This window comes from Rhododendron vialii, chromosome 10a (assembly GCF_030253575.1).
Source record: "Rhododendron vialii isolate Sample 1 chromosome 10a, ASM3025357v1".
Taxonomy (NCBI): domain Eukaryota; kingdom Viridiplantae; phylum Streptophyta; class Magnoliopsida; order Ericales; family Ericaceae; genus Rhododendron; species Rhododendron vialii.
In genome coordinates, this window is record NC_080566.1 from 12001471 (window position 1) to 12022361 (window position 20891).

Below are 20891 nucleotides of genomic sequence, written 5' to 3' on the forward strand. Positions count from 1 at the left end.
CCAGAAACGCTCGGACCTAGGAACTTAAGCACAAACCTCATTGATTGTTTTAGACTCGAGATTAGAGACTTAAACCGAGCCTTGTGGGGCAAAGGAATCAAGTAGCTATATCCTCTAAGGCAAAGAGACAAATGTAAATAAATCCCCTTGTTTTTTTTATCGGGGTATTATTCTTTCTTCTTCTTTTTTATTTTACTTTCCAAACAATAGACAAGAAATAAAAGAAAGTCTCAAATTGATTTTTCCAAAAACCTTAGAGGTGCGTTACACACCAATCCATAGGCGGCCCATCTCATAAGGAGTCAAATGAGGAAAAGCATCCCTAGGTAAACAACGAACATGTGGTCAATCAAAGTGCTTAGTTAAGATAAACCCAACTGAGACTCAATAGAGACCATTTAAACATTGTCAGTTTACTAGCTCCAAGCGAGATTGTGTGCATAGAAACATGAGCATAGGATTTCAATACCAAAACAGAGAACAACATCACTATATAACAAATTGATATGATCGAAAAAAATTGATTTGATACATTACTCTCAAAGGCATAAGCATATGTAAAACTGAAATCAAGACAGCACATGATTCCTAAGCACGCAAAACCATTGCAAGCATGCACACGATTAAAAATATAAAAAAAAATCTTTGAGTCAAAAACAATACACCAAAAAAAATACTACTAAGTACATAACAACACAAGACAACTCAAAATTAAAAACATTCAAAGTAAGCATATGAGATGACATGCATGTGACCCCACACACAACCTAATCTAGAGAAATTAAACCAAGAGATTTCCTAAGGTACTCAAACCTAAGAGAATCTAAAGGCTTAGTGAAAATATTCGTTGCGTGAACTTGTGTGGTTATAAACTTATCATTCAACTAACGAAATTGAAAGCCTAGAAAGTAAGTCAATTCTCCCATTAGGCTCATTTGAAACTCAAGGGACATCTGTGCCCCAAAGTGTTTCACATGCCACTCATTTGTGGATCTGAACATAATATCATCAACATATATTTGAGGGATCAAAAGGTCGCTCTCAATTTTCTTCAAAAATAAAATTCGGTCTACTCCCCCTTTCACAAAGCTGGTATGTAAAAGATGGTCGGTTAAACATTTAGTGGTTGTAACTAAATTTATCTTTTTATGAAGGCTTTTTATTTGTTTGTCCTTCATGTCACCATCACACACAAGCTCTTGCCCATTGGCAAGTTTGGGCACTCCATTCACAGTGTCGTTATTGGTTATTTGATGCAATTCTGAAAAATTTACATGTCCTAAATGTTGGTGCCAAATTTTTACATCATCAAAGCAAGACTCGATGACACACATTAGAACATGCAATTCCAACACAAAAGCAATTATCCGAGGAACGAACACCTTTAACCACACACACACACCCGAAGCATCAACAATAGAGCAATTATTTTTAGAAAAATTGACTTCATGCATATTATCACAAAATTGCCCTATACTTAACAGGTTAACTTTCAAACCCTCAACATATAATTCGTTATCTAATGGAGGAATCCCGGGGGCGTTTATGGTGCCTTGTCTTACGATTTTACCTGTATTACCATCACCGAATGTGACAAAACCACCATTATACTTCTCTAACTTAGCAAACAAAGATTTATTTTCTGTCATGTGTCTAGAACATCCACTGTCTAAGCACCAAGCGCAAGCATCATGTGCCTGAAAAGCAGTGTGTGCAACATGACAAACGACATTGACTCTCTTCCATGTTTTTGCTTCGGTTTGATGTTCACATGCGGGGTGTGACCGTGTGTAGTACGTTTGTCAACAATTCTATCAATCTTTCCATTATTATTAGCCAAATTTGACAACTTTTTGATTTGCTCGACGAGGTGAGAAGTTTGATTCGCCAATTGACTCAATTTATTTTGAAAATTCTCATTCTTAAAGTTTATGGGAGACCGACGCACAACTTGAGGTTTTCCCAGATTGGGTTGACCATACCGAACATTTTTATTAACTGGGGCTACAAACAATTTCCCCTTTGTTCTCTGATTGTCCCTTCTAAGTGTATAACAAAAAGGTCGAATGTGACCTTGACCATCACAGTAGTGACAAATAAAAGAATTTTTCTTTTCAGGAGCATGATTACTGTTGTAAGCATTCTTAATGATGGTGGGAGATTTAATAGAAGATTCGGGTTTATCGCTCATTATCTCATTCTTTGCAATTTCAGATTTCTCAAACATGATTTCCTTCTTTGTGAACTCGTTAGCCTTAGGAGTGAGTGAAGGTGGATCAACAAACCCTAAGCCGATTCTATTTCTAAACGTACGTGTCATCTCGGCAATACGAGTTGCGCCACACTTATTACGCTTTATGGCCTCAGTGGCCTCCCTAAGGTCACGCTCCAATTCAAAAATCCTATCCTTAGACCCTTCAAGGCCTCCACACACTCTCTTTCAATTTTGGCAAACTTGTCTGCGAGATTAGCGTTATAGGTTTTTACTTTTTCAAGCTCGATGTTCTTAGATTCAATGTCATCTCTAAGTTTATTCCATTAACCACTAATTTTCTCGATGACACTCATGAGTTCCTTCTCTTTCTTTTTCAGTTTGACACCCTCTTTAATCAATTGATTATCGGCCTCATGAATAGAATCTATATCATCATCACTCTTCTCACAGTCTTCATCAATCGAGACATACTTACTATTATCACTAAGAGTTGTAGAAAGTTCTACTGATTTAGGGGACGTGGGGCACTTAATGTTGGCAACAAGTACAGAATATCTAGAAGCTTCAAAACCCCCATCACTACTCTCATCACTATCGTCATCCCATGTAGCCTTATATCCATTGGCCACTTTCTTTTTAAGAGTGTTTGCACACTCTGCCTGAACATGCCCAAAACCGTGACACTCGTGACATTGTATACCTTGGGATTTCTTGGATTTATCAATAGGAGATTTCTTTTCATTATCTCCAAAATTAAAATTCTTACCACCACTAGTTAAAGATGGAAAATTTCCAGATTCATTATTCTTACGGAATTAACAAATTTACTGAATTTCTTAGCAAAGAAAGCAAGTTCTTCTTCGTCAAGACCATCATCACTCTCTTCTGTCACTGAGGATTCTTCTCTAGATGATTTAAAATCAATGCTTATATTAGGCTTTAATGTAGGTTTCTTCAAAAGATGATTCAATTCAAACGTTTGAAGGTTACCAACAAGTTCCTCAAAATGAATGTCATCAACTTTATCACTTTCTTCGATCGCAACTACCTTAGCCCTAAACCTTTCAGGAAGAGACCTAAGAACTTTTCGACAAACTTTAAGATTAGGGATTGGTTCTCCTAATGTGTGGAAGGAATTAACGATGTCACTCAATTAGTGATAAAACTATCAAATGTCTCATCTTCTTGCATTCTCAAATCTTCAAAATGTGTTGTAAGCTTTTGGAGTTTTGAAGTTTTAACAGACTTAGTACCCTTGTGGGTGACTCGGAGAATATCCCAAGCCTCTTTTGCAGTAGTGCATGCGGAAATACGACTAAATTCAATTTTACAAAATGCTTCATAGATGACTCCTAAAGCTTTAGAGTGTGCCTCAAAACTGTCATTGTCAGCAGAATTCCACTCATTGTCCTCCTTAGCCCTCATTTGTTTAGTTGTAGTGTCTTCTATGGTAGGGGCCTCATAGTCGTACCTAACAGATCTCCAAACCCTAACTCCTAAGGAACTCAAATGCGTGGTCATACGGGCTTTCCAGTATGGATAATCGTTACCGTCGAAAAAAGGTGGCCTCAAGTTTGAGGCTCCCTCTCGTGGTGCGTTCATGTCCACTATAACCAGAATTAAACTCAGGTGGTTAAACCTAAACAAAGCAACCCGCTCTGATACCAATTGAAAGTATGCAGAAGCGTTCAATCTACTCCTAGATGGGGGGGGGGTGTGAATAGGAGTTTTGATAAAAAAAAAATACCGATTTTTTGATTTAAAAAATTAGTATAGATGAACGGGTTGATTATCTCGATTAATCCAAACCAAAAAAAACAAGTACTGCAGTAGAATAAAAATTGTGACAAGAGACGCACGATTTACGTGAAAAAATTTAGGGTTCTAAATAACCCTAAGCCAAAATCACAGCCTAACACTACTGCTTTATTCTATTAATCGAAAAGAAGTACAGATTGCGAAATAGCAAAAACCTTACCCCAAGCCTTTACCTATTCTCGCCAATCTCCGATGCTCTCAGAACTTCTTCAAGATCCAATAGATACACCACAGACTTCACCCCCGATCTCCGGGTTCAATCGGCTCCGAATCAATCTCTCAAAGATTCGGCCACAGCAACAAATGGCACCAAAAACCACTAACAGTGAATGGATGAATAATATGATGTGTAACGTGAACTCGACAAACCAAACGGGATTCGAAGATGCAAGAGGCAAGAACAAAACAAAATCCGATTACGGGTTGCCACACAGAAAATCACCAAATGTCGTGCACCCCTTTCATTGTTTTTAAAACAAAACTCTCGCCTTTGCCTAATACCAAAACCCAAAAACCCTTTCTTTCTTTAATAAAATTATGTAAGCAAAAACTTTCTCAGGGTCGTAGCTGTTGGAATATTTTTAATAAAGATAAATATTAGTATTAACCCCTCGCCTTTAGTGTTTTACCGTTATAATATTAATGTAGTATTGAAATATCGGTTACAAAATTAAGAGTATTTATGCTCTATCATTATCTCTATATTAATGACTACTACCCCTATATATATATATGTGTATCTCATACAAGAGAATTGAGAGGGAATAAGATATATACACATGTTCATAGAGATGTATACTAAGAGAGATGCAAACATGTTTGTGTGAGAGTTCACGTTCTATTTTCTATATTTTCTATGTTGATTGGGCAACTCAGTTTATGACTCGTTCAAACCTCTCGATGGTCGTGAATATCGGATGAGGAATGTGATAAGCACTTAATAATGCATATTCTTGGTGCTTAAGTCCTCTAGTATGTTGCGTTTGTACATATATGTTGTCGTTTTTATGCGATATTGCACGTAAGGTATTTTTGTATGTGTTTTAGGTAAAACGTGCTAATAAGGCTATTTTGTACGCCAAGAGACGTTCCGAAATGTCACCAAGAGTTCAAGTGCCCGGCGGCATATGGTCATTGTCATCGGAGCCTAACGGTGTTACAAGAAGCTTCAGTGGATGGCCGGTGGTCAATAATGTCATGAAGCATGCTAAGGTTTCAGAAAGAAGGCAAATGCATCGAGCATGGCCCTCGAGGGTATCTAAGAGACCTAGACCACATGGCACACTTTCGTCAAGTCCCGTTGATCGAGTATCGAAGTATCGGAGGGCTGTCGGGACATCACAAGAGCTCAAAGGCCAAGCTGCCATGTTTTGCAGTTTTGTAGACAATGGTACCGGTACCTCAAAAACGTGGTACCAGTACCTTGGTGCTGAAATGGAAGACAGTTGAATTGGTACCAATACCTCATTTTTGAGGCACCGGTACCAATACCCTTCGACCAGCACTTTTTTGCTAAATTTTTTAACGTTCCATATATGAAAAGTTTCTACTTCTAGTATGTTTTTTTGGATATTTTGGGGGCCTTTTTGTCCATTGTAAGGCTGATTTTATAAACCCTATAAATAGGCTTGTATGCCATTTATGGAAGGATGGCCATTAATTAGTTTCTAGGTCTAAGTTTTCTAGTTTTTGCTCTAGGTTTCTCCATAGCTTTGTTTCAAGCTTTTCTTGTTACTTCCTTCAAGAACTCTTCTAGGTATTGGTTATATGTTTAATTCTCAAGTATTAAAGTTGTTCGTATGGTTTGAATCTTCTTATAAATCAAATTTATTTTCGTTTTCATCAGTGAATCATGTTTTTCATGCTTAACTCTTTTTCTAGTCTTTTTGCTATGTGTGAGTAGTATATAGGTTTGGTCATGGGGTGAGGTTCACTCTATGATTTAATCATTTAAATAGTTTCTCTTAAACTTTAGCTTAATTTCAAGGTTTTGAATGAATTAAACCCATGATGTCTAGATTTGATCATGGGGTTGGTGGCTTCTTTGATCAATGAAGTTTATCCCCTCGTACTACGAGCTTGATAATCCTACGCGTGTGAACGATTCTTTTTTGTCTCTCACCTGCATTAAATGAGTTCAATTTGAATCAGAGCTTTGAATTAAGTTATAAGTAATCTTCAGCTTTTAATTCTTCTAGTGCAATCTAGACGGTTTCGGTCCACTCTTGAGTTAAATGAAGAAACCGTTTGACGGCTAAGTCGTGGGTAAATCAATCCCTTTGACTTAACCATCTCTAATCTAGTTTAATTTCAAGTTTAAATTTTGTCATTCAAATTGAATACCAAAGTTGGCCGCTTGAACGTCACAACTCTTTACGCAACATCTAATCCAAATTCGCTTAAGAAGATTTCTCTGTGGGAACGATTCCGGTCTTATCGGTTATTATGCTTTCAACGACCTAGCCCTACGCTTGGGGTGTGAACCTTTTCAAAAGGTTAGGTTACGACGAAGCAGAATGCTTGTGAGCGCTTGGGTTTAATCTTGGGGCTAGTACACTCCGGTGGATCCTTTACGAGGGGAGGAATATTAGCCTTAAGACAGTGTGTGGGCAGCATGCCCTTGGAATTTTCGGATTCCAAAATGCAAGGGCCCAGATCGAGGGAGCGCGAGCGGGGAAGCAAGCGCGAGCGAAAATACAGAGTCGCCACTCGGGTTTTAAGGTCCGACACCCAAGGAACCGTATTTCAAAGCACTTGTTGCGCTGTTTGATTTGAAAATATTAAGGAACCAGTCCGTCATAACCATATCTGGGTTCGAGAGCCAGGTTACGAGAGGGGAAGGGTTTTATGGCACCCCTCTCGCCCAATCCGGAGATCGGTCTCTACTTAGGCATTTGCGAAAGATGTTTGTTTGTGATTCTTTTTGATTAATCAATTCTTTAGCCAATTAGGGTGGGGGAACAGTTAATCGGGGATTAAAACTGTAACATGTTTGCAGGATGTGATAGATAGCATGGATGAGCAATTAGTATAGGATGAGAACAGACTGCTGTGGGAGTTTAAACAAACTGGAAGGCCCCTGTTTTGGAGTGACGTGCGCAGGAAGAAACCAGCATGCACTGAACAAGTCACTACATGCTGTTCACTCCTGCGCGCACAACTCCAAGACACGCGCGCGCCGGTGAGCTCAAACCCACAGCTCTTATTCTCAAACCATTTGGGCTCTGGAAGGACCAGTGCACACACAGGACAAACCACGCAGTTTATAGGCAGCATAATATACAGTTTAAAGGTTGTAAAGCCCTACAAATTAATAAAACACCCCATAAACAGTGTGGGGACAAAATAATGACCTAAAACTAAGCTACCCGTGTAAGGCCACTCATTGGTCAGAGGCATACTATCGCGCGATGAAGCCAGTCTGGCGCGCGAGGTGGCGCTCTGTCGCGCGACGGAGTGAGTCTGGCGCGCGATGGTGCGCCCTGGCGCGGACCAGTGTTTGGTTTACACATTTTTGGGTTCTGGGACAGGTCCAGAATGATCCCAGGGGTCACTACAAGAAAAATGAGAATTTGTGACGAAATGGTGGTGAGGAAAGTAGTTTCCATCTCCAAATATACCTATTTGGTGAGAAAAATATTTTTTCGTCACCAATTAAGAGGGTAGAAAAATTTAAGATGAGGGAAATTTATTTTGTCGCCAAAAATAGTTAATCAGTGACGAAAAAATAAATTTTGTCAGCAAAAGAGTGGACAAAAAAATTTAAGGTGACGAAAAAAATAAATTTCGTCGCTAAACCGTTTCCTCCGCATATACTTACAACCATTTCGTGACGAAATAATTCCTCACAAAAGGAAATACTTTGGGTGACGAATTCTTTTTTGTCTTCCATTTTAAAGAGGGGATTTAGACAATTAAAAAGAAATAAAGAGAGAATTTTTTTTTTGGCGGGTGGTAAGGGCGGGCAAAATTTGGGCATTCATCCCAAAGCTCACCCCGTGGCAACAGCAAATTTAATTGCGACAGGATATCCGGTGGCAAATAATTGACAAAAAATTCCCCACTTTTCTCCCTCCCGCACACAAATATAACAAAACACTACGTCGTTTTAAGTTATCTAAATTTTCCCCCTTTTTCTTCCCTCTCTTGTGCAATACACAGAGAACCAAATTTCCCCTGGGTCTTCTAGTCGATCGACTTTTGTGCATCTGCTCTGCAACTTTGGTATCTCCGCCTCCCTCGTCGGCTCCTCTCTCTTGTGTTGGTATCTCTCTCTCTCTCTCTCTCTCTCTCTCTCTGGTAGTGGTTTATTTAGGTTTGTTTTTTAGAAATTAGGGGTTCGGGGTTCTTTCGGCGGTTGGTTTTTTTTTTGAAATTAGGGGTTTGCAAAATTTTGGGTTTTAGTTTCGGGATTGAGGCAGTGATGTGGAGATATTGGTAGTGGCGAAGGTGAATTTCCAGTTACGGTGATGTTCCTTCTCTATCTATAGCGGCCATGGCTGCAGATAATCTAAGTTAGTGGTACCTTTTCTTTCTTTGAGAGAAATCCAAGCCCTGTTTGAGATCCATATGCATAGAGCACTGCTCCTATTTAGGTTTTTCAATTGTTTGGAATTTCGCAGGGTGAAGAGATTTGGGGTTTTTTGTGTAATCGAGGAACTAGGGTTGTGGTAGGATTTACTTGACTTGGTTAGTATAGCTGGTATGGATAGGGTTCGACAATGTTTTAAACATCAGTAATAAGCTGTTTTGGGTTTTGTATAAGTTGTTTTCATTTCCTTCTACATAGAATATAAAGTGGCACCATTTTGAATCTTTGATTACTTATACCATCAATGATGGCTCCAATTCTTTCTTTCCAGCACCTAATGGATGTATAAGACAAGATTGGCCAACTTTGGAGATAGTCAACACTAAGGTAACAGGTGTACTAGTCTATACAACTATTTTGGTTCCAATAAAAGACTTATTTGGTGCTATATTGCAAGAATGTTCCATCTTGTTTAAATGGTCATGTATTCCATTTCGTAAATCATTGCCATACATTTATTTTTCTTTGTATGATGAAAACGTATTATTCTACAACCACTTCTATGCTTGCAGAGGAACGGGAAGGTTGGTCCTCCTCGGACTATGGGGGAGATGTTACGCAACAAAATTTTTGCTCAGGCAACATGGGTGCCTCTCCTTCAAAGCTATTGTCTCAGGTTCCTATGTCACAGCCATCATCGCTGCTATTAAACCACAACAGATACCATCACTGCATTCACAGCTGCCCCCACCACAATAGCCCTCATTGAGGAATTCATGCGTAAGACATTGACTTGAATGCTTTAAATTTTTTACTCCCTAAGACTATCAATTTGTCTTGATGGTATACTTGCAGCAATTCTGTTATCTTTTTTGTTCTTGTTTCTTGGGATGTGATAATGATCTCAGAGGTTCTTCTTTAGCAACACTTTCTTGCCCCTTTGAGCTAAACTCCTTGTATGCACGGATTATTGGTATTATCTATTACTAGCTTAATCTCCCTTAATCTTAAGTGTAGCAAGTTTCTTTTTGGTCTACTTAATGTTGCAATCTTTGATTTTCTAAGTGTATTTGAGTTTATGTTCTACTATATTGAAATTTTTTGCCATCATTGCAGTCCCCACACGTAAGACATTGAATTGTGAGAGTCTATCGGAGATGACAACACACCTTTGGAGCAAAGTCATAGGGCACGGCCAATTTCTTTAGGACTTGATGACCATGTATCTTCTATACAAATGCTGAAACTAGTGCTTAATTGTTGAATGGTGATGCTAGCTAGAAACTGAAGTGACATCCATTAATTTGATGAGTAAATTTAGACTGTAATGGCACTATTGTACTACATGAGAACTACATTTTTTTGCTGCTGTTTTTGTTGCTATTGCTGCTGCCTTTTGAAGCTGCTGAGGAAGTTTTTGCTGATGTTGTGTTGTTTCTCCTGTTATTCATTTTTATTGTTGGCTGCAGTCTTTTGATGCTGTTTGGGGCTGTCTTGTTGCTGCTTTCTGTTGCTTTTGATAGCTGCTGTGTTGCTGGTTTTTGTTTGCATTGTTCTCTTAACATAGGCTTGATCATGAATATTTGTCATGTTTTTTTCTTGGTTGGACTTGATTTCTTATCAGCTTTACCTGTGGGCCGTGGTGCTCTATCTCTCTCTTTCTTGTGTCTTCTCTTTTTCTACAATATGTTTCCTCTTTGCCGATCAAAAATAAAAATACTAATAGTTAGGAGGTTCAAAAGTATTAGTCTTTATGGATTGGTGCATTGGCGAATATTTAATGGCTTGGTTTTCTGTATAGGTTAGAACATAAGCGTTCTTTCAAAATTCTAGTATTCCAAAAGTTGACGTAGAAGGTATTCTTATTACCATGGATAGCACAACAGAATCAGACTGAAAGCCGATAGGCGAAGGTTATTGTAAGGCACTTGTTACTAAAGCAATAAACCCTTAATATTTCGTTGGAAAGACCTTGTCGAGGTATACAAGCAATTGCAGATGCTGTTGGGGGATACATTGCTTGGCGTGCTTGTGATGTGTGTTTTCAATTTCATTATCTACATGCAATTAATTTTTCTTAACTTGGCTTTAAAGTACTTATGCTGTGATATTTCATTTTCTGGTGATCGAGAAGGAGATAGATTACTGAGTTTGTTCTTCATTAGCTTAGCTAGCTTGGGACTTGCTATGTTAATTTTTATCTACTTCCATGACTTCATTGATTGGGATTGGTTTTCTTGGAGGAAACCACTTCTTGGAGTTTTGTTCCCTTCAGAAGTTTTGTCTAATATTTTAGCTATCCATGTGCCCAAGAATAGGAAAATAGATGAGTTGCCTTGGGAGCACAATGGGCAATATACAGTGAAATCAGGGTATTTCTCAGCCTATGTTAGTTATTTGGGTGCTTTGTCTGTTAGTGGTGGGTTTGAGTAAATTGTGGAGTTTAAAATTGCTGCCTAAGCTTGCTTTGTTTTTCTGGAAAGTGTTTCACAGAATTCTTCCAGTTAAGGTGGTTTTGTTTCGGCGCAATTTGGTTAAGGATGTGTGGTGTCCAATTTGTAGGGGGGGATAATGAGTCTTTAGAGCATTTATTTTTTTAGTTTGATGCAGCAAGGAGATTTTGGAGAATGTCTAGGTTGGGTTTTTATTTTTGGTGGGTTGCCCTTTATCGGTGTTGGATTGGGTGGCTAAGTGGTGGTCAGAGGCGCCAGATAAGGAAGCTATTGTTGAGTCTATCTACATTATGTGGGGTATTTGGTGTCAGCGTAATCCGTTTGTGTTTTCGAATGTGCAGGATGGCATTGAGGTAGCTGTTCGGAATGTGTATGATGCTTTTGCTTAGATGAAGTCTTTGCAGGGTGGTTTAAAGAAGAGCTCAACTAGTTTTTTCGGTGCTGATGCTTGGTGTAAGGAGTCTTGGGAAGGTGTTGTTGCATGGGTTTTGGATGGTGCTGATGATAGAGGTGGGACGCTTAAGGTGTATGCATGCTTGGCGTTTATGGTGGAAGCTATAGCTGTGTTGAAGGCTTTGGAGTGGGCGTGGAACAGGGGATGGAGAAGTGTTGAAGTCCTCACGGATTGCCTTCAGCTTCTTGTTCTTATCTTCTATTAGTAATGCGGATATGTATGCTATGCCTGCTTTGTTTCATATTTTATCCTTAGCGTGTCGTTTTTCTTCAGTTTCTGTAATTAAAGTGTCAAGACAAGCCGTTGGAGCGGCACACGCTCTGGCCAAATCTGTACTCTGTTAATTACTAATTGGCTTTAATTGGAAATTTTAGGTGATAATATTTTGTCACAATTATTGTTTTTAATTAATTTCTTCGGTGACGAAACTTTTTTTGTCACCTATGTACTTACATTGTTCAATCACCTGCCACAATTAGCCACGAAATTGAAAATGGGTGAAAAATAATTATTAGAATGGTGACAAAATATTTCGTCGTTAAAAAGAATAATAGGTGACAAATTTTTTTTGTCACCAAGTGATTTTTTCGTGACGAAATTTTTTGTCGTGAAAAGACAACATAGGTGACGAAACACAAATTTCGTCACGAGGTAGGAATCCTCGACAACCTTTAGTCGACATATTTCTTTTCGTCACGCATACTATTTGTGACGAAAAACATGCAATTTGTGACAATTTTCATTTGTCACCCAATGCAATTTTTCTTGTAGTGGGTACTCCAATACAGAAGACATGCAAATTGAACTACAGCTAGCAATTTCTAACAAAGGAAAGCAGTAAACTGATTATTAACATGCTCAACAGAGTGATCTATACACAAAATAAAGCACAAAACAGTAGGACACCAATCCCCACGTGGTCCATCGCGTGCAGCACCGGAGTGTCGCGCGAGAGAGTGGGACCATCGCGCGTTGGTTCCTACCATGACGGTTTTTGAAACCTTGCCAGCTTTAGGACCAGGACCGGTATTGATTACCAGTCTTGGCCCTGCCAGCCCCCCTCAGGGATCAGAATAGAAAACAGTAGGTAAGCTATACCTAAATTGAGTTTGAAAGAGTGCTTGAGCTTTGATGTTTGAAGGCTAGATTGAGTCCGAAAGAGATTGAGCTTTGAGTGAGAGGTTATTTGCGTGGTTGAATGATTTGAGAAGCAAGAATAAGCTTTGTTCTTGAATGGTTGAAGTGTGATAATGGAGGATGGTGACCCAATGTGTACTCTTTTGAAATTCTTGAACCCTTTGAAAGAGAAACAAAGGGGGATATATATAGAGAATGATGGAGGTGAATCTGGTTGGTGCAAACAGAGGAGTTCAGCCAGTCCACGAGGCCTGGCTGAAGTTGCATTGGTGGCCAACTGTCCTCCTTCAGAAAGGTTGGTGGGAGATTGGTCTGTCGCGCGATGGAGTGAGTCTGGCGCGCGATGGTGCGCCCTGATGCTCTGTCGCGCGATGAAGTGAGTCTGCCGCGCGACGGTGCGCCCTGGCGCTCTGTCGGGCGAGAAAGTGAGTCTGGCGTGCGACGGTGCGCCCGGGCGCGGGATGGTTGCGCCCTGGCGCGCATCAGTAGAGTTTTTGGTTTTTTGAAGTGGCTTAGGCTAGGTTAGGTTCAAGGGTTTTGCGAACACTCAAAGCTCAAACACGCTATCATTCTCGGGGTGTTCTTGATCCATTTCATCATCGGGAATTAAAAACCGTAAGTAAACTAATCTGGAAGCCCAGATTGGGGTGTCTACACAGTGACTACCCGACTCTCAATCTCACAGGCAACATTTTTCTTACTCTTACTATTTTCATATTGTCTTATTTCTAACTTGTTGTATTTCCATATATTATGTGCTTTAATTATTTTTGTGAAAAATAATATTTGTGAATAAAAATCCTAATAGTAGCCTCCCTATAGTAATCAGCCCCATTTATATCCAATTTTTTTTTCTGAAACAAAAGTCTTCTACTCACGCATAAAAGGAAAGCAAATTTTCGGACCTTTTAAAAGAAAATTGTAGAAATAAAATTTTATAGGAAAGACAAACGTGTAAAAATAAAATTTCTAATCTTGGAAAAAATATGCATGATGTGCTGTGTAATGCTTTTACTTTTCACGCAATTGGATCAATTTTGCTGCAGTCAAATTGGCGTAGATAATGGGATGAGCATCGAGCGAGAAGCTACTTCATAAGAACCTACCCATTACAATCAAACGGAGTCTATATAACAAAGACAATGTAGATTTTGAACACCCCCGGAAAGTGCCAAAATGTCTAACAATTTCCATTTTTTCTGGCGTGAGAACTTACTAGATTTTGAAAACTTTAAAAATTTGCCAGAGGATTGAAACTTCCATTTCTGAAAGTGTTTGGATTTCCGATATGAAGGGCGGCAAGTGCACTTCTTGTCTTTGCACTTTATAGATAGGTCTGGCCGGTCACATGCTTTGCCAAGAAGTTTTTCCTGTTCTTCAAGAGTTCTGAGGAATTTCTGGTGATTGCAAAGTTTTTCCAAGGCAATCAAAGAGTGCTGATAAATACCGCCAAGAGATGTTGCATTCAGTGTCAATCCTTTTGTTTGAAGTAACCTTGTTATCTTATTTCCCAATGGTTCAGGAAGGGAATTGAGAAAAGTTTGCTTGAGGTTGACATCATCCATGCCGTTGAGAAGATAAAATCTTTGAGACATACGGTCATAATGAATCTCCAAATCTTTTCTTTTGAATGAACAACACTTTATGTTGAGATATTCTTCTCGAACAAACTCTTTTGTGTTGTTATGATCTCCAAGAAACTCAGTATGCAGGACTGAGATGAATTGATCAAGGATTGGTAGCTGTTTAAGCTGTAGTTGTCGGTACTCACCAAGAGCCAAGTACCATTGACGTAGACGGTCAAAGAATTTTGCTGTACACTTAGTAATGACAATACTTAGTATAGCATTTGGGGAAAGCATAGCAGTAGTGCACCAAGCATGAATCTCATAAAGTTTATCCAACCATTTTGATGGGGGAATGTTATCAAAGGAGAAACCTTGGGTATGGATGTTGGAATGTGAGAAGGAATCAAATGTTGGAATTTCTAGGGATGTGTCAAACTCAGGACCTTCTTCAATAATAGGATCTTCAACATGTTCCTTTGGAGAATTTTCTGGGTTCATCATAAAAACATGAGGAATTGGCACAGAATCAGTGGATTCAGTATCTGAATTAAACTCAATGGTTGGTTCAGGAGATGGGGTTTCAGGTATAGTGGCTAAGGTATGTAGGAGAGTGGAGATTGGGTTTTTAGAAGGGCTAGAGGTTAGCTGAACCATTAACTGAAGTGATTTTGGATTTGGATCAGATGGTTTAGAAGGAGTGGAGGTAGTTGGAGCAGAGGTAAAGGTTGATGATGGAGACGGAACTGTTGTAGGTTGAATAGGCTTTATTTGGGGCTTTGGAAAAGAAAGTTTTGGTGGAGATAGTCTTTTTGGTGGAGGAAGGAAGGTTGATGAGTCCCCAAAAATATTGGAGCTCAATTCACCAAATTCTGAGGTATAGTTTATAGGTAAGGGTTGAGACATCTGATGATATACCCATAAAAACTTTGTTGAGGGGAAGACGCAAACATGTCAAATGGGCTTTTTTGCTGAGAATACTGCTGAGCTTGGAGAGGTTGAAGTTAATTCTTTAGATGCTTCATTCCAGCATTTTTTTGGTAAAAAGCTGCTGAAAATGCTTGGTTGGCATATGCCATCTGAAGAAGTTATTGGTGAACATTTTGAATTTTCTGCTGCAAATTTCTGATAAGAAGTTTTAAAGTTGATAATTTCTTATGAACAACATTCTCCAAATTTTGCTGAGAGTTAGCAATTCTCTAGAGAAGTTTGTTTTGAGTTAGAGAATTTGCTTATGACCAATTTATTGTTGCTTCCTCTGCTGACACTGCCAATTTATTCCTACTTCCGCTGCTGACACTGCTTTGGTGCTACCATCAGGGAGAATGGTAGTGGAGTCTAGAATTTTATGACGGTGGGTCGTTCTTTCTTGAGAATTATGAAACTCCAAAGAAGGAAAATCTGCTTCAGTCCAGGAAGAGGATGAGGTGAACATAAAACACCCACTTGGTTGAGCAGAAGGACCATTATTAGATGGAGGTTGAGGAGGAGATGGAGATTTACAAGGAGTGGGAGGTAAAGGAGAGCATAGTAGACATGGATATTCAGAGTCCTCTTCATCTTCTAGAAGACTGTCTTCTAGACACTCATCACAATCACATGCATCAAAATAACAATGACCTGTTTTTGAATTTTTGAAATAGAAGACTGGAAGGCCGCTGGATTGAAAATATTTAATTGGGGGGTCAGATCTAGAACCATCTACAAACATGTCAATTATCGAGGGAAAAATGACATGATGGGTGAATGATGAGGTAGAGGCTTCTTTTGGGAACGAAATCTCCACTGTACCATCAGGTTTTGGGATGAAAGTTGGATTTGATGATTGAACAGGAATGGGCTTTTGTTGGTTTTTCTCTTAAGCTTTAATCCAAGACTCTGGGAGAAGCTTGAGAAGCTTAGAACAGGAAATCTGACGTGGAACATGGACACAGGAAGCCTGGTGAGGTGCGTTGACAGTTAGAAAAAGAGCTTCATCTGTGGAGGTAGGCAATGATATGTCTAAGGCATGGTTTTGAAGGCGATAGGCCATTTCATAGTGGAGGGTTGCTGTATATGTGGTAGAAATTTGAGAAGCACCACCAATTTGAACTTACACCTTCAGAGCTGTTAGCAGATGAGGATCTGCTAGTGGCATGTTGAAGTTGGGATAAAAGGTAAAAACCACAATTCCCGCATTTAAGGTGATTTGGACTGTAGCAATACACGCATGCTGGTACTGTATAAACCTAATGTCTACCAGAGCAAGTCTGGAAGTAACAGGTAAACCTTTTCTCCCATGGAAAGTGACAGCCAATCTGATGGCTCCAAAGTAAAGATGAGTAAATCATTGATGGCTCCAAAATGAAGATGAGTAAATCCTTGTTGTTACCAACGGCGAGGCAAGTTAACTGGGATTTCCAAAGGTAAAAGATGTTCAGTTTCTGTAGCTGGTATGAAACACTGATCAAACTTGGAGGCTTGGACATACTCTTTTACAGAAGTTGATCGTTTTGTAGAGAATAGTTGGGTTATGGTCTTTTTTACACAGGTTTGTAGTCTAACAAAAGCATTATGGGGATTTACGAAAGGGAGATCAATAAGAGGAACCTTACTATTATCAGGAAGGTATTCAAATTCATACAAGTACTCAAGATTAGAAGAAGAGCCTGAAAAATTTCTGCTGGTGGACGATCGTGAAGGAACAAGAGATGATGTGGCGGAAGAATGGGTAGAAAACAAATAATTTATTTTTAGAAAAAATCTGGGTTCTTCGTTTCCTCACACAACAAATCTTTTCCTTTTCAATGTGAGATCTCTAACTAATTTTGATTAATAAAATTCTGTATACTATGGTAGATAAACAGAGACACACCGCTCAAAAGCCAAAGTCTCAAGGTATTTTTAACCCACTAATACAGAAATTTTTTAACCAAAATAGTCAATGAAGTTTCTGATGTGGAGGATCCTTAGAAGGCAACCACAGAGCATACGCTTCAATTTTTCTTTTTAGAAAAGATTTGAAGTAGTTTTGGACAAGAAGTTTTCAGAAGGGGTTTAAGCTAGAATGAACAACATTGGCTCTGGTACCAAATTGAGCAGACACGAAATGAGTACAAACACGAACTAGGTTAGGATCGAGATAGAGAGAATAGAGAACAAGAGAGATGTATTATTGAGAAACACACAAACTAACTTGGATATTACAATCGGTAGAATCCTCCTTTTATAGGCGTAAGGAGTGACCAAAAAAGAGAGTCTCAAATGATGGATTAAAATTGGTGGCATACAAGACAAATACAATCAGAGCAATACTAAAAAAGACAAATCTCATCCCTTGGCACAAGCTAGCAACGTTAAAGTCGCAGGGACAAGTAGCAAAAAAATGTACCTAACGGAGACACCAAAGAGAGTTTACCCTTGAACTCCTGCCAAGGGTACAAGGCGAAGGATCGACCATCAATGAAGCGTTGTTGGCATGACTAGACGAGCAAGATCCAGAGATCAGCCAATTAAGGAGGAAATTTGAGGAAGCATACGACTCGAAACGCCTAAGGCAAGAGGCTAGCCGGGAATGAGGCATCAGGAAAAAAAGGTCTCATGCTCGCCGAGCTCAAAAAAATGAATGACTGAGGCAAAGTAAGCAGTGGGAAGAGGAAGGTAACATCGCCGCATCGTTTTGAGAGTAACTAGCTCAAGGCCGAGGACACACCGAAGTACCGAACAACATGCGAAAACGATAGAAGGCGACCCGGCCGCGACATTTGTCGACAATAATTTGGTATTGGTAGGCATATATATATGTATTCAAGGTAGCTATCATTTTCCTTCAAAACATTATAAGCACACATAACCTAGTGACTTTGTCTACAATAGCATGGTTTTGGTCACTACTTTTGGTGGCCTATAGATGACCCAACAAATCTCATATACCCTCACGATCAACTTCCAGCTATTCCGCCAAATCTTGAGAACATGCATAACCGAGAAAAACCTCATAACGGGCAAATCCCTACATACCCTCTACATCAAGTCCCTAATCCCACCTTCCACCTACGTCTCCAACCACTTCATCCTCCTCTACTCCAAATGCCGCTGCCTCTCTGCCGCCCGCAACGCCTTCGACGCCACCCCCAGCCCCAACGTCTTCTCCTTCAACGCCATCATCGCTGCCTATGCGAAAGAATCGCAGGCCCGCACCGCCCACCAGCTGTTCGACCGAATTCCCGAACCGGACGTCGTCTCGTACAACACCCTCATTTCGGCTTACGCCGACCGAGGTGAGACGGGCCCCGCGGTTGGGTTGTTTGTGGGAATGAGAGAGGCGGGCCTTGACATGGACGGGTTCACGTTTTCCGCGGTTGTTACGGCTGCTTGTGGTGACATTGCCTTGATTAGACAGTTGCATTCGTTGGGTTTAGTTGGTGGGTTTGATTCTTTTGTTTCGGTGAACAATACCCTCATTACTTATTATGGGAAGCATGGATATTTAGACGAGGCTAAGCAGATTTTTTACGCGATATGTGAGATTAGAGACGAGGTTTCTTGGAATTCTATGATTGTGGCTTATGGGCAACACCAAGAAGGATCAAAAGCATTGGCATTGTATCAGGAAATGGTTCAAAGGGAGGTGAAAGTGGACATGTTCACTTTAGCTAGCGTTTTGACTGCGTTTACTTGCCTGGGGGATTTGCCCGGTGGGCATCAATTTCATGCTCATTTGATCAAAAAAGGGTTCCATCAGAATCCTCATGTTGGCAGCGGTTTGATTGATTTGTACTCGAAATGTGGAGGGGGTATGCTGGTCTGCAAGAAAGTTTTCCAAGAAATTCCTGAGCCGGACTTGGTTCTATGGAACACAATGATATCCGGGTACTCTCAAAATGAGGAGTTATCCGAAGAGGCACTTGATTGTTTTCGGAGAATGCAACGTGCTGGTCACCGTCCTGATGACGGCAGCTTTGTCTGTGTGATAAGCGCGTGCTCCAATTTGTCATCCCCATCACAAGGGAAACAGATTCACTCTTTGGCGCTCAAATCACGTATTCCATCAAATATGATTTCTGTAAACAATGCCATCATTGCAATGTACTCAAAATGCGGGAATCTGCTAGACGCGAGAAGGTTGTTTGATAGGATGCCAGAGCATAACACGGTCTCTTTGAATACAATGATTGCAGGTTATGCACAACATGGTAGAGGGACAGAATCACTTTTCCTTTTCAAGCATATGTTGGAAAAGGACATTACTCCAACTAGTATAACCTTTATCTCAGTCCTGTCTGCATGTGCACACACTGGAAAAGTCAAGGAAGGGAAAAAGTATTTCAATATTATGAAAGAGAAATTCGGGATTTTTCCAGAAGTAGAACACTATTCATGCATGATTGACCTTTTGGGTCGAGCCGGTAAACTTAGTGAAGCAAAGAAGCTCATTAAGACAATGCCATATAACCCTGGCTCCATTGGTTGGGCAGCATTGCTCAGTGCCTGTAGAATACATGGAAACATAGAGCTAGCGATTGAAGCAGCTAACGAGTGTCTTCAATTTGACCCTTCAAATGCTGCTCCCTATGTCATACTTGCGAATATGTACGCCAGTGAAGGCAGATGGGAAGAGGTGGCAACCATGAGAAAACTTATGCGTGAAAATGGAGTGAGGAAAAAACCCGGTTGTAGTTGGATTGAGGTGAACAAGAGGGTACACGTCTTTGTGGCGGAGGATAGTTCACACCCGTTAATAAAGAAGATCTACTCCTTTTTGGAGGAGATGTTAGAGAAGATGAAGGTAGCAGGATATGTGCCTGACATGAGGTGGGCTTTGGTTAGGGATGATGGAATTAGGGCAGGAGAAAAAGAGTTGAGGTTAGGGCATCACAGTGAGAAGCTTGCGGTTGCGTTTGGGCTGATTTCGACAAAAGAAGGAGAGCCTATATTGGTAGTGAAGAACCTTAGGATATGTGGGGATTGTCACAATGCCATTAAATTTATATCTGCGATCACTGGGAGAGAGATCACCGTAAGAGATGCCCTTAGGTTTCATTGCTTCAAGGACGGACAATGTTCTTGTGGCGATTATTGGTGACACCGTAGCTTATCTCTTAATATTCATTGTCATAATAAGCTTAGGTAAATGAAGGGTGGCCCAGACGTAGTGGTAAGATTGTCCCAAAGTGAACAGATTTGAGTTGCATAAATAGCCTCTCTTAAGATTGTCCCAAAGTGAACAGATTTGAGTTGCATAAATAGCCTCTCTGCTTACGGGGCTAAGGCTACGTACTTTCAACCCTTCCCTGGACCTTGCAGTAGTAGGAGTCTTGTCAGCTAGGTAGCCCTGTTTTGGGGGTAAGCTCAGGTGAAGCGTCCAAGTATTTATGTTAAAAACTGGAATGCTGCAATTAGTCGATTGTTAGCAGTTCGGGTTCGAAACATGGGTTCCTTAATTTCTCAATCTTCAGGTATCAGAATGGATACTAGATAGGTTTCAGAGTGTATAAAAATTGGCTCTGATTTTAGATTGAAAATTTTGATAATTATAGGTTTTCTACCAGCAACATACTTGTTCTTTCAGCGCATGTTGTTTACATAGTATAGACTATTGTGCGCATTTCCTTACAGCTTAAACTTTTGAGACAAGGGGTACCTAACAGTTTTAGATCAATAAAAAATTTCACAGTTTTATCTATTCGATCCAGTTTTGATCTTCTTTTCTCCAATGTCAACCTTTCCTGGTTGAAAG

General features: G+C 39.9%; 1 protein-coding gene and 1 long non-coding RNA gene across 4 annotated transcripts; both read left to right on the top strand.

The window, feature by feature from the left end:
- Positions 1–8143: 8143 nt before the first annotated feature.
- LOC131303813 (uncharacterized) lies at positions 8144–11832 on the top strand. Of its 3 annotated transcripts, none has more exons than XR_009192214.1 (6): positions 8144–8297; positions 8896–8951; positions 9137–9344; positions 9681–9786; positions 10366–10600; positions 11359–11832. It is a non-coding gene; the product is annotated as an uncharacterized LOC131303813 (long non-coding RNA). The 3 variants fall into 3 exon arrangements; XR_009192216.1 differs by having other exon boundaries at positions 10379–10600; XR_009192215.1 differs by lacking the exon at positions 10366–10600 and having other exon boundaries at positions 8153–8297; positions 11359–11829.
- Positions 11833–17413: 5581 nt separating this feature from the next.
- Positions 17414–20721, top strand: LOC131304374 (pentatricopeptide repeat-containing protein At3g49710). Its single transcript, XM_058331599.1, has 2 exons — positions 17414–20303; positions 20353–20721. Exon 1 carries the CDS (start codon positions 18063–18065, stop codon positions 20235–20237), a length of 2175 nt encoding a protein of 724 aa, XP_058187582.1. The 5' UTR covers positions 17414–18062; the 3' UTR covers positions 20238–20303; positions 20353–20721.
- The last annotated feature ends 170 nt before the right edge of the window (positions 20722–20891 follow it).

Coding starts and splice junctions, on each gene's coding strand:
- LOC131304374 (XM_058331599.1), top strand. CDS start 18,063: ATGACCCAACAAATCTCATATACCCTCACGATCAACTTCCAGCTATTC.